This window comes from Portunus trituberculatus, chromosome 27, assembly GCF_017591435.1.
Source record: "Portunus trituberculatus isolate SZX2019 chromosome 27, ASM1759143v1, whole genome shotgun sequence".
NCBI lineage: Eukaryota > Metazoa > Arthropoda > Malacostraca > Decapoda > Portunidae > Portunus > Portunus trituberculatus.
Genome location: NC_059281.1, coordinates 11,519,061 through 11,532,401, shown reverse-complemented (window position 1 = coordinate 11,532,401; position 13,341 = coordinate 11,519,061). Strand labels below are relative to the sequence as shown.

Sequence of the window (13,341 nt, the reverse complement as noted above, 5' to 3'; positions counted from 1 at the left end):
GTGTGTGTGTGTGTGTGTAGTAACTCACTCACCATTGACATATCTATGACATATGGTGTGGTGATATTAATTCATCACCACACACACACACACACACACAGTTAACGGGTCACTCTCACAAGCCGTGCCCGTGACCTCAGCTGTCAGTTCGGGGGAGGGCGGAGGGTGGAGGGGGTAGTCTGGACGCGTGGCACTGTAGTGTGTGGTGTGTTGTGTGTGGTGTGTGCGGCTGCGGCAGGAGGTGAGTCGCACATCAGGAGGCCCCGGGCGCGGCATCAAAGGTCAGGCTGTCTCCCTCACAGATAAAGTGGCGCCTCTAAGTGCCACTCAGCGAGCACGGCGAGTTAAGGACACCTTCCCCTCCCCCTTCAGCCACTTCTTCCTCCCCCGCCACCGCCAGTTTCTTTCCTATCCCGTCTGCCTCTCTGCATCCCCTACAGTTAATCTTCACCCTTCCACTGCAGTATCTCCCCTCCCTCACCCCCTCCTCCCCATCTCTTTCCCTAACTTCCTCTTCCCTTCCCTCGATCATAACCTACGATTCACAGTTTCTCTCCTTTCCTCTAAAAGCTACTCCAGTCTTCCCGCCCCCCTCTCTCCTCCCCTCCGCTCCACCGTGCCAGCTGATCAGGTAACCGTGAGGCTCTGCCGTGACAGCTCCCTGCCGCTTAGGTAAGGGGACCGCAGGCCATCACCTCCCCCGTGTCTTGATGCTTCCCGCTGTGGTGTGTCCTGCGCGACTCGTCCCGCCAGGTCCCCGTCAAGCAGCCTGACCCATGCCCAGCCGTGGCCCGCCAGGCACTGCGCCTCCCCGTGCCTACCTCACCACCGATCAGAGCCACTAATGAGTATCGTACCGCCCACACACACACACACACACACACACACACATACACACACGTGTGTGTGTGTGTGTGTGTGTTCTAAATATGAAGGAACTTATACTGTTTAAAGACGTACAGTACATGTGTGTGTGTGTGTGTGTGTGTGTGTGTGTGTGTGTGTGTGTGTGTGTGTGTGTGTGTGTGTGTGTGTGGCTGAATCAAAGGAAATTATGATATTAATGTGACTGACAGACAACTACACACACACACACACACACACACACACACACACACACCTTATATTTAGCTTATAATGAAGCTGGGTAGTCCAGGATAATCAGATATCTTTCCATAATAGTGTTTGTACGAAATTATATACAAATACAAAATGTAAATATACATATACATACATATATATATATATATATATATATATATATATATATATATATATATATATATATATATATATATATATCGTGATTGAATACCGGCGTGCCGGAAAGGCAAGAGATCGGGCGGCGCCCCTGACGGCAGCGGCAGCAGCAGCAGGGCGCCACACGGCAAGGGCCGCCCCGCCGAGGTGGTAATTTCCCCGTCAGAACAATACCTCGGCAACAAACTAGGTCGTGTGAAGGTTCCATTGTTCACGTCAGCAAACACTCGCAACTCAAAGGGTCATTCATCAGCTGCATTACAGTGTCAATGTGCCTCAACACCATCATCACCACCACCACCACCACCAGTGTCGCCTGCTGCTCCTCCCTCAGCCAGCACAGTCAAGCTACGCCTCACCACTCCTGCCATCACTTCGCGGCAAACACAACCCACACAGTCATTTAGTGTGGCTTGAGCCGCCACCAGCAGCTGTATTCACCAGTGAATACAAACAAGGCCTGTCTTGGCGGTAGTGTGTGGCGGCGATAACAGAGAGGAGCACAGCGGCGGTTCTGGCCGTGGCCAAGACAGCAGCGGCCGGGACGGGCAAGCAGCAGCAGCACAAGGGCAGCGGCAGGGCGTCCTGCCTGACAAAGGCCAGCACGCCCTCCACGCGGTGACAGCCGCCAGCGGGCCGGCGGGCTGCGGCAGCTGCGGGCTGAGGGAGGAAATGATGGTGGCGTGCGTGGAGGTAAATCAGTCTGGTCATTGAAGAAATGAATCACATGGTTCACGGCACCCTGCCTCACGCCACTCTTCCTCACCACTCCTGCTCCTGTTCCTCCCTCAGCCCGCTGCCCCACGCCCTCACGCCCCAGCGCCCTTTACACGCCCCTCAGAGTGAATGACTTACCTGGCTCAGTGAGGAGGCAGAGTATAATCCATGTCCTTAGGTATGTTATCCCATCCACAGTTAGGTAGTGTATTCCACCCGCACGGGAGAACGACTTTTATTATTAATTTCTCAGACTCTCACGCACTATCTCACTTGTGAACCTCATCCACTTTATGCACTTAATGCTTAACTATATCTTAGAATGCACTTGTTCAGGTGTATTTTCCAATAAGTGAGGGTTACTCTCACAGAGGCGTAGAGCCACACAGACACAGACAGGCCCGCGGCGCCACGGTCACAAACACTGACCCTCCACGCAACACTTGACAACGCCGCACTCCACTCGCGGTCACGTGACGGCACGCCGAGCCGCCATTGGCCGCCGCCGCACCACTCCGAGCTGGCGGGAAAACATCACAGAAAGCCGACATTCAAAAAGGAACCTCGAGCTCACTCACATTCTTTGTGATTGACTGCGTGTCAGCGGCTTTGTTACTCCAGATATCACACTGGCCGCCACCTATCGGGGACATTCATTTATTTTCCACTCACGACCCACTACATTACTATGCCGTGTGGCAAATTTAACTTCTTATTCTCTTCTGTGTTATCTCCATTGCAATCATTTGCAAAATCGTGGGCCATCAGTCACCAATACAGGATCTCGGGGCAGGGAGTAACGGACGCGCTCATTGGCCGGGAGCGCCGTCCACACGGGCCTGTTTAATAATAGAACCAATGGCGGCGCTCCGTGGCGGCGGGTGGATTTACCTCCCCACCCACCACTGCGCACTCACTAATTATTACACTATTTCCTACCAGGCCTTGTCCAACATTAAACATTGCATTTCTTATCATCAAAAATAGAAAATAAAATAAGTACCACCTCACAAAGGGAATATATGAGAGAGAAAGAAAAAAAGGGGGCCAAGGTTTGGGAGAGGAACAGCAGCAGCAGCAGGATGTAAACAAAACATTGGAACAGCTGAGCCTGAGCCACCAGCTACACTGCTACTCCTCCTCCTGCTCCGCCACAAACCACAACTACCACCACTCCCACACTCGTGCATTGTCCTTCCTTACCCTCACAGTGAAGGAAGCCACCATGAACGCCCAGGTCAAGCCGTTCAGGGAGAGGAGGAGTTTTGGTAAGCGATACTAGGAAGGAATCTGCGTTCTTTGTCCACTGAGTTGATATGTGCGTCATCGCCTCATTACCTGCCATACACGCCTCAAAGATCAGTGTGGGCCATCGGAAGGGGATAATTGAGGGACGCATGTCATTTTAGTGTTCCTTGGTGTGTGTTTGAAGATGTGTAGTGGTGTGTGGGGGGTGTTATAACATCGATCTTGGACAGTGGTTTGTCTCATGACCAGGAAGCAAGGTCGTAGCATACCAATACGCTATAGGGCCCAGGCTGAGAGAACCAAGGATATAGCGAGACAAAGAGACGCACACTGGTCTTATCATGTATTTCAACCTTTCTTTACACTTATCTCTTGTTTATGTAAGGTGCTTTGTTCATTCTTATCTCACCTTGTGTTGCTACTCGTGTTGTAATGAAAAACATGTTCACGTGCTTTAGATTTAGTATTTTGTGCATAATTTTCTCATGTTTTGTTGTATTTTTAATGGAAAGGCAACTGTCAAGTAGTAATCTGCTTTTAGGAAATGAAATCCTGGTGTCTGTAGCCCAGTGTGTTAATCCTCCATGCCCATTACATTTATATTTGAGGATAATCCTTATTTTTTTTTTTTTTTTTATTATTTCTTTCCCCACCTTCACAAAACCATTGTATATTCTACTAATCATAAGATAGTATAAAGTGTCGGAAAATGTCACCAATCGTCTTGATGCTACAGGTGACTCGGGATTTTTCCGAAGCCAGGTTTTTGTATCTACCCCCCAAGTAGGACCAGTGACATATTAAACATTTCACACCATGTTGAATATAAATCACTGCAGTGTCTTACATGTTGTAACCTAACCTAAGCTTGATGCCTCTAAGCTCTGCCCCCCTCAGTAAGATAAAGTTTACTTCACAGATTACATTTATGTTAAGTTGGATTTACGTTAGAGGTTAGGTTTGATTATGTAGAGCATGGCAGTGAAGTGAAAATCGTAATGAAGGCATTGAATAGTGAATAAGTAACAAAGATGATGTGTCTGTTAGTAGTGCACAAGTAGCAACATGATGAACATTTGTGCAGCTTGTGGCAGTAGCAATGTAGAGTGGTGTAGCAGTGAGTAGTGTGGTAACCCCTCCTCCTCCCAGCCCAGAGACAGCGTGATGTGGAGCAGATCCGTGAGCAACATCCCAACAAAGTGCCGGTGATCATTGAGCGTTACCCCGGTGAGCGCCACCTGCCACTGCTGGACAAGACAAAGTTCCTGGTGCCAGACCACGTCACAATGGGAGAGCTTGTCAAGATCATCAGGTGGGTTTGTGCATTCTAGGCCAGTAGGAGAATCCTATTATGTTGCTCCTTCTAGTAGAATATATGTGAGCAAGAAGAGCATGTCACTGTGACCATCACCTCACTTCCAACTCCCCAACTCCACACAGGCGCCGCCTCCAGCTGCACCCCACTCAGGCCTTCTTCCTGCTTATCAACCAGCGCTCTCTGGCCAACGTGTCCAGCACCCTGGCCCAGGTGAGTGTGTGGCAGGACACAAGGGACAGGGGGAGGTGGTAGTGCCACGCAATACACGCCTTTACTGCCGTTTTATTGTAGAAAGTGAAAGGGTGCCAGCAATCTGACAATCTGTTTACAAATCTTGAAGTTGTGAATTGAATAATGGTAGTATAATGAGTAACATACTAACATGAGAATATTACATAAATATGCAGCCATCTCACAACTAAGACTGAGCCATGTATCGACAGTTAGCACTGGGTGACCGGGTGTTGTATCTTAGCCTGCAAAATAGCACTTGTTTTGTCCCTCAGGTCTATGAGCACCACCACCATGAGGATGGCTTCCTGTACATGGTGTATGCATCCCAGGAGGTGTTTGGATAATGTAATCCACCACTGCCCTGCCCCTCCCTGTTCCACCCTGCTTTGCTGAGGACCTCTGTGGAGCAGTGGCCTGGCTGGGGCATCCTCCTGTGCCACCCCCGTTGGTCCTCTGGGGAGTCATGGCTGCCTGGCACTGGAGTCAGGCAAGATGTGTCTGAGCCTAAGACTGAGTTAGATATTTCTTGAGAATCCTGTGGTAGAACTAGAAACTTTACTGATATTTCAAATGTACACAATCAAAATTTAAGATACAGCCTTTTTTTCTAATTTCAGTTATTATGTTTAAGATTTGCCCAAGCTTATACTTTTGAATTATGTCTCCTCTGTACCTTTATCATTTTCTTATTGTTTTGGACTTCATACATTTAAAAATGTAATATCTGGGCTGTTATTCATGAAGGTAGAGGTTTCTTAACAGCAGAAAAATGTGACAGCACCATCTTTCTGCTGCAGGAGTCTCAGCAAGCTTGTAGGAATTTGTACACTTGAAGGACACACTAGTTCGACTCATCATGGCTGTCATAACTATTTCATTGGATTCATGACTGCATTTTTTCAGCTGCTGTCTTCATTTCATGTAAGGTACTTTGACATAATTGGCCTAGTCTCTTCATTGTATGTAGTAATAGTATTGAGATAGTTACAGAAGGTTAATCTTTTCTTTTTAGTAGTCTTGTATTTATTGTTTGTTACTAGGGAGATGTGGAGGAACTTTGATAGGAATGTGTAAAGTTATTGATCAAGTTGTTTCTCTTGGTTGCCTTCCAAACAGCCCCATCTGCTTCATACGGGTCATAGCTTTGCATCAAGAGGAATTTACGTGTGCAAAATTTACATCATGACTCAGCCAAGTTTAGGAACCACATCTCAGAGTAGCTTTGCAAGATTCTAGATGCAAGGAAATAGGATGTGCAGGACTCCCAGGGAATCAGGGCGGCACATGGCAGAGATATTATTAGGTATCCTTTTATTATTCACAGGATCAGCATACAACATTATGTAATATAAGCCTCATTTTCCCATAAGGTGTCTGAGGAAGGTGTCAGTAGAGTAGTCTGTGTAACCAGCGTGGTGGGCAGCAAAGGACGCTGTGTCCCGCCACCAGCATATGCTATGTTTAAGGAGCATCACGTAGTGAGGCAGGGCAGCTGGCAGTCTGTTCCATATATAACTATGGTGTCTGCCTTGTCTCTTTTTAAAGTAATATAATGGACTCTGTGTGTGCAAGTTACTATTCCAAAACTATTTTATTACTTATAATGAAATTGTTTGATAAACTTTTCCCTCTAGTTACCAAGTGATTTAGACTTCTTTTGTATTATACTAGGAACTCAAAAAAAATTCCTATGAATTCTTGTACTTAGTATATAATGGTTTTATGGTTTACTGCAATATCAAATTGTTCTTAGAAAATGTGCGTGTGTCAATTTGGGCATTTTGACAGTGAAGACATTGAATCAATGGTGTATGAACCCCGAATTATGAGTTAGATGGTAGCCAAGCACTGTACAGTTGTTGTAGTGGGGAGTCATCTCAGCAGGGGTCGTGTTTTGTTTGGTGTCATGTTGGGGTCATGCAAAGCAGGCTTTGTTGTGTTCAGTTTGTCATGTTTGCCTTGTAGTGCAGGCAGGACTTGCAGCCCAGACCAGACCAGTCTTACTCATGTAGTGAGCACTGCTGCTGCTGCTGCACACTGCTGGCTCTGTTTGGATTGAATTCTCAGTCACCAAACATCCAACACTAATTGAATTGTATTTCGAGTATTATTATTAATTTCTTGCAACCAGTAAAAAACAATGTTGTGTTTGTATTTATGTTCATCAGTGTGATGATCTAACATCAGCTTATAACCTGGCAGACTTTTAAAGTAAGCTTTGCATATTCTTATAAGGTTGACTGCTTGGTGTTGTAGCCAGCTTGTAGCAACGAACACCTGACCTGTTAGATATCAGGTGGCTCCCACATTACCATCATTGGATTCTGAACAGCAAGACTTTTGAAGAACTTAGCAGTGTCTTGAGCTCACCCAAGCATTTTAAAGAACTCTGCAGTGTGTTGAGCTCAGCCAAGCAGGACGTCTGGTGTTGTCAGCACAGTACAAGTAGTAGTAGGGCAGTGCAGCACTATCATGTATATGTGTGTGTGTATACTTTGATACATCCACTTGGAAAATAGTCTACTACTATTGATAGAACTTGTTCTAACTCAGAACTACATGTATTCTTAGCATTGAGCCTTTACATGCATATTTTTAGCTTATGTCATAGTGCAGAATGGCCATAAGTTATTACTACACCTGATATCAGAACGTCATCAAAGTCTGAACCTCGAGGAGTGACCGAGAGGCAGCACCATTCCACTAGGACTGCCAGGATTTATGCATCATGGAAGGTGCATTTTCAGTACTCAAACTTTTCATTCTCCATTTTGAGTAACATACAGTAAAAGTTTAAGTTAAGGCTCATTATATTCCATATGCTTCAGGAGTTTGTGGCAAGTTTCTGTATATGTAGCTTTAGTCATGTACCTGCCCACCTTGTTCTGGGAGGGACTGCAGTGTGGTGGTGATGTAGTGCAGTGCAATAATGTAGACATGCTGGGAGTGCTTCCACTTCCCCCACCAACCTCTAAGTAACTTTAAGAAGGATGATCAGAAATCCCTCATGTTAAAACTCAGTGTGCTCCTCTTCCAGAATGATAAAAGTCAGGAAGGAACGGATGTGTGGCCTTCACACCACTTGTAATGACAGTAGCTCTTCAGATAGTTACAAGTTGCCCAGAAATATTTCTAATCTAACCATCATTTTAATAATATCTTGACAATGATTTACTAGCCAGGTTTGCTGCTGTCAAATTCTTACCATTTCTATGACTGCTCTTTGTGGAGTCACCAGTCACTGCCACACAGATTCCTATCATAGTGAGGAGTGAATGTACGGAACAAATATTTACATCTCTTGGAACTTCTTTACATATTATTTGTTTGATATGGATGGTGGGTGAGCAGGAGGTGTCTTTAGTTCACCTACAATTGACAAATAAGTTTTCTAATTAGATATCCTGAAGCAGTGGTTGTTGGGGCAGAGGTGACTTGCCTGTCTAGTCTTAAGGAAATTGTTCATTGAGCTGGTGAAGCAGTCTTTGGATCTCAAGACTATAAGAGTACTGTCTGTCTGGATGTATATTTGGCTGATCTAATGTAGGAAAAATATCATGACTAACAGAAAACTGAAATGTTTGACTGTTGGATTTGTATTGATAGCTAAGTTATAAATTGAATGGATTTTCCTAGTGTAAATTACCATACTAGAAGTGTTTATTTGGGCTTTCATATTCAGTGTTAAGAAAACTTTGCTGTATATATAATCCCATTATCCCATCCCTTCTACAGAAATATATGTTTTTATACATTACAGTTAAAGACTTTGGTTTTCCTGCAACATTGTGAATGGCCTCCCATGTGAGCAAGGTTGAACGGTGGTGGTGAGAAGAAGTGATGAGTGAATGGGCCAACACAACAGTCAGGGGTTCAACAACAACGTCTTGTACAGCTCAAACACTTATTATTGTCCATTTCAAACTTACCATAGCAATTTACAAAATTTCTCTCAATAACTTAATTGAATATATTACAGAGTCAAGCAATGTGACTGTAGTATACACATTTCAATGATGATATATATATATATATATATATATATATATATATATATATATATATATATATATATATATATATATATATATAAAATGGAAAACAAAGATTGCAAAGAGAACCCACATCATGTTTCACTGGGGTTCAGTGTGACGGGCAGGAACACCACAGTACACACCACAGTGGTGGTGGTGCCCTCAGGGAGGGGTTACCAGCATGTGCATCTCATCTTGCCACACATGCAGGGATATTCCAGTAACCCCCTTACACAGTGGTACAAGAGGACTGACATGAGGCAGGACAGGAGCAAAAATGTGAGATGTCAAAAAAACAAATAAATATTTTCACACAAATGCAAATCCTGCTATGCCATACTGTGCCTCAGTAAGATGATTTTGGTCTGTCAGTTACATATTATATTGAATTCTGTTGATAAGAACCATGTTCTCTACTTTATTTTGATAAAGTTTAGTATGAAACCTGCTCACTATTTCTCCCAGGCATTACATTCACGGCTGAAACACATGCAGGACGAACCTCTGGAGTCTTGCAGCCTCCACGCCACCCCCTCCAACTGTGCCTCATGTCAACACCACAGTGCACAGTGCCAAACATTTCAATAAGTAACTGTGTTCTGGGTCCAGGCTCTTGCTACACACATAGCTGGTTCATGCCATGCCAATGTCTGGCCACAGAGTAACAACGATCTTTACAGGGTATGTACCAGTGGTGGTGGTGGTGGTGGCATGGTCACCCTGGCATGGCTATGGAAGACAAGCAACACACAGTGGCAGCCAGGAGGGGAGGGGGCAGAGTGGAGGCAACAGCTGCTGAACATTGAACAAATTGATAAATAAGAAAAAGGAATATGAGTGACAAGTCTAGTGAAAATACAAACCAGATAATCTCACGGTACGACATGACTATTCACGGCATCCGGCCACACAGTACAATTACAGAGTAGCAAACATACATGTAACCTCCAGTACGTGCCACTGGACCAAACACCTCAAACTCTGAGGCTCAGTTATAATATTGATGAACTGGGAAGTATAGCATATCATTTCCTTATAATTTTGTACACCTTTTTATATCTTGTGTGTGTGTGTGTGTGTGTGTGTGTGTTTACTCTACAGTATGCCTAAGGCTGCTTGGTAAGATTCATAAAAAGATGAAAACTCCTTACAGTTAACTTGTAAAAGATACAGATGTTGATTTAGCCTATGGAAGACGGGAAGACTGGATCACAGGCTTGGTGCTCCTCCTCCACATTCCAGCGGGAGGAGGAGCCGGACCTCTGACCACCACCACCAAGACCTGCACCAGCGGGCAGATCTGCGGCAGAGACTGACACTTACATAGAGAGACGACACACTTCTCACCCAACACTACAGTGACTACTGACGGGCGGTCAGCGTCACCTCGGCCTGCCCACAGCGGGTGCCCCTCGGGACACCCCTGCTGGTGAGTGAGAGTAGAGGACTGGGAAGGAGTCCAGGGGCCCTCAAAGAGCAGGAAGGTAGAGTGTTATGGAAGTAATTTCCTAATTGTGTTGCAATGCTATGTACAAAACTTTGCCTACATGAATTCATTGATACAAATAAGCAATGCATGAGTGATGAGTGACTGGCATGGTGAGGGCCCCTAGTGAAGCACAGCCTGTGTCTGCTCTCCCTCACTGCCTCCCCTGGATTTCCCTTTAGCAACTTTAATAACAAACACTTCATAAAATTCATCATAAATATATATATTAATATATATAGTATATCCACCAATAGTCAAACAAAGAACATCAATCTTACAACAACTGTTTAGATTTGCTCTGGACCTTCCCACAATGGCTGCCGTGGGGGAGCAGCCTGTGTACTCTTGCCACCCTGCATAGCCTGGTCTGTCTGTCTGTCTGTCTCTGCACTAATGCCAATCGTTAGGAACTGACATCCAATTAGCATCTCTTTTTGAACTTGTATGCTGTGCTGTTTTGACTTATGCCCTTTTCTCGGTATGAACCTTAACACTATCAGGTCAACTTCATCTCACTATACTTGGAAGTGACAAGTCAAAGAACTACATTGGCCTCCCTGCGATGCGTCCCTGCCGGCGCACCATATTCATCCCGTCACAGCTGCTCCTCACCTGCCTATTGCCACACCTCTGCCACAAGTGACTGCCTTGGCCTGTGCTTATAGAGAATTAGCCTTAACATATGTGTATCCAGAAACAAAAGGAGTGAGTAAAATAACAATTTTGTCATGTAAGGTACCAGTACATCTGGACCAATACACAGAAACAATACTGGTAACAATTTCAAAATAAAAGAAACAAAGTACATAAGCTATGAAATTCTCAATATTAGCAAAACGTCGCACTGTTTGATTACCAAGTGTGAATAATCCTTTCACTGGTAACAAGTAACCTGCTTAGAATGCAACAAGTCAAATTATAAGGTAAAAACACATTTCAGAATTGTACTGATAATAGAAATCCATGAAGTGTAACAGACATAACAGCAGAGTAAAAGATATCCTGTTAAGCACAGTGCTGATGCCCCTGTGCTGCCAAGAGCCACCTGAGGCCACCTGGGGCTGTCTCCACGTGAGCAGCTGTGCAGCATGGTGGGCCAACAGGACCCGGGCCAGCCAACCACCACTACTGTGCTCCCTCCAGCAGCACACAACACTACCGCCATGACTAGCTCACACACCGATGGTACTACTCGCACATCAATTCAGTAAAGCACTTATATTATGAGCAGATTAGGAGTCCAAGTAGAGATTGAAAGAAATATCTATCAATTTACATACAAAATCAGATAGAGTGTGTATATGGGTGTATGTATCTAAGTGGTGTGTGTGTGTATGGGACATTGTAGTTTTCCTGTACAGAAGCATTACAGGTTTGTGTTGTCATGTTCATATAAAATTTGTGTTCTTAATAATAGCAGATACAAGACATCTGGCTATACACATTGCAAAAGTACTAAACAATATTTCCCTATTCAAAAGTTTGTTGGATCTGCATGCAGGGTTTGTAGAAATTATCATTTCTGCTTAACATGAAAATTAATTATCACGGTCTAGAATTGCACAACATAAAGTAAGTAAATGTCATTAGAGTGGTGTGCCAGCATGTCAACACTTACTTTACATGATACACACACCGCAGCTGCCCTGAGTGTTGCAGCACGGTGGTGACAACCTATATTAAGAGTAGCTTTGTTCATACATATTCTGGGCAACATTCACCACTGTAATCATTAATATTTGATGCACCAAACACAGTGAGCTGTCTGGATAGGCAAAGCTGATTCACTACTCTGGTCCATTTTGATTCAAACACTCGCACACTTTGACCTTTAGTGTCTGTGTGTGTGTGTGTGTGTGTGTGTGTGTGTGTGTGTGTGTGTGTGTGTGTGTGTGTGTGTGTGTGTAAAATTTCAGGGAATGAATGAAGTGAAATCTCACATATAAACTGCATCATTCAACACAAACATGTATTCTCCATCCTGAAAAAAAATTCCTAAGATATTTTCTATTCAAATCTGTGAATACACATTCTTTATTTCTATTAGTAACATTTCCAATAGTGTAGAGCGGCTGCCTTGCCTTCCTTCAGCCAAACACCACCTCAGACTTACACTGGTGGGAAGTGTTGGCTCAGGAACACTCGGGTGCAACATGGCAACACTCATTCCTTAACACAATTCAAAAATGTGCACTGCAATACTCCATGATGAAAAAACTATTTACCGTAAGACTTATCATCACAAACACTGAGGGAGGTATAAGACCTGTTAAATTGTATGCACTAATGATTATATTTGTGATAATTATGTGACAATGAATGGGAAACAATAATGAAGAGAAGATAGCAAGTCTCCAAACATTGTGTGGTGGACAGACTCTGGCCGAGGAACTAATGACACCAAAGATTAGTCTGGGTGAGAAATAACAAAAACACCAACATTATATATCTTTTGAACTCAATGTGTTCTTGTCCATAGTGTGTGTGTGTGTGTGTGTGTGTGCGCGCCATGTGTCCCTGTCCTCCGCTCCTCACATCTCAGCCTTGAGTTGCTGCTCCTCCAGGTTGCTACCACCGCCTGTCAAGGCCTCTGCACCAAGGGGATGCTTGCCCAGGTCATCCTTGAATGCGATGAGGCCAAGGTGGGCGTGGGAGGCTTCATTGAGGGCGCGAGAGGTGATGCAGGCACGATATTGGTCAGCAGAGAGGGAGGTGGAGCACTCCTTGGGGTGCCACAGGTGGAAGATTCCCGGGTCGGTGGAACGGATCACTGACAGTCGAGACTTGACGTACCTGGACACAAAGCAGGAGAGTCAGCTTCACTCAGGCACACTTGTCACACTGTCATCTGTGTCAGTACACCACACTGCCTCTACCAGTCCCAACACTCACCAGCTCCATGCCAGGCTGCACCAAGACACACACACCAATTATGTACTCATTCCATAGCTCCACATCAGGCTGAACCTAGACACACACAGCAATATATGCTCACTTCACAGCTCCATGCCAAGCTGCACCAAGACACACACACTTAAGGG

At 44.8% G+C, this 13,341-nt stretch overlaps 3 protein-coding genes across 11 annotated transcripts in view; 1 reads left to right on the top strand and 2 right to left on the bottom strand.

The window, feature by feature from the left end:
- Positions 1-2,466, bottom strand: part of LOC123509872 (collagen alpha-1(III) chain-like) — a 157,751-nt gene extending 155,285 nt beyond the window's left edge. The window contains 1 exon segment of the mRNA XM_045264458.1: positions 2,116-2,466. The gene's annotated coding sequence lies outside the window, so the exon portion shown is untranslated.
- LOC123509874 (microtubule-associated proteins 1A/1B light chain 3A-like) lies at positions 1,674-8,536 on the top strand. 2 transcript variants are annotated; one of them, XM_045264469.1, is made up of 4 exons: positions 1,674-2,155; positions 4,375-4,537; positions 4,666-4,753; positions 5,050-8,536. In XM_045264469.1, exons 1-4 carry the CDS (start codon positions 2,146-2,148, stop codon positions 5,119-5,121), a joined length of 333 nt encoding a protein of 110 aa, XP_045120404.1. In that variant the 5' UTR covers positions 1,674-2,145; the 3' UTR covers positions 5,122-8,536. The 2 variants fall into 2 exon arrangements, with proteins under 2 accessions (XP_045120404.1, XP_045120403.1); XM_045264468.1 differs by lacking the exon at positions 1,674-2,155 and adding an exon at positions 2,499-3,245.
- A 128-nt stretch (positions 8,537-8,664) lies between these two features.
- LOC123509873 (chondroitin sulfate N-acetylgalactosaminyltransferase 2-like) overlaps positions 8,665-13,341 on the bottom strand; it is a 168,881-nt gene continuing 164,204 nt past the window's right edge. For all 8 annotated transcript variants that reach the window (XM_045264460.1, XM_045264466.1, XM_045264464.1 and 5 more), the window contains one exon: positions 8,665-13,093. In XM_045264460.1, the coding sequence (XP_045120395.1) occupies positions 12,832-13,093 (262 nt within the window). In that variant the 3' untranslated portion in view covers positions 8,665-12,831. The remainder of the gene's footprint in view (positions 13,094-13,341) is intronic.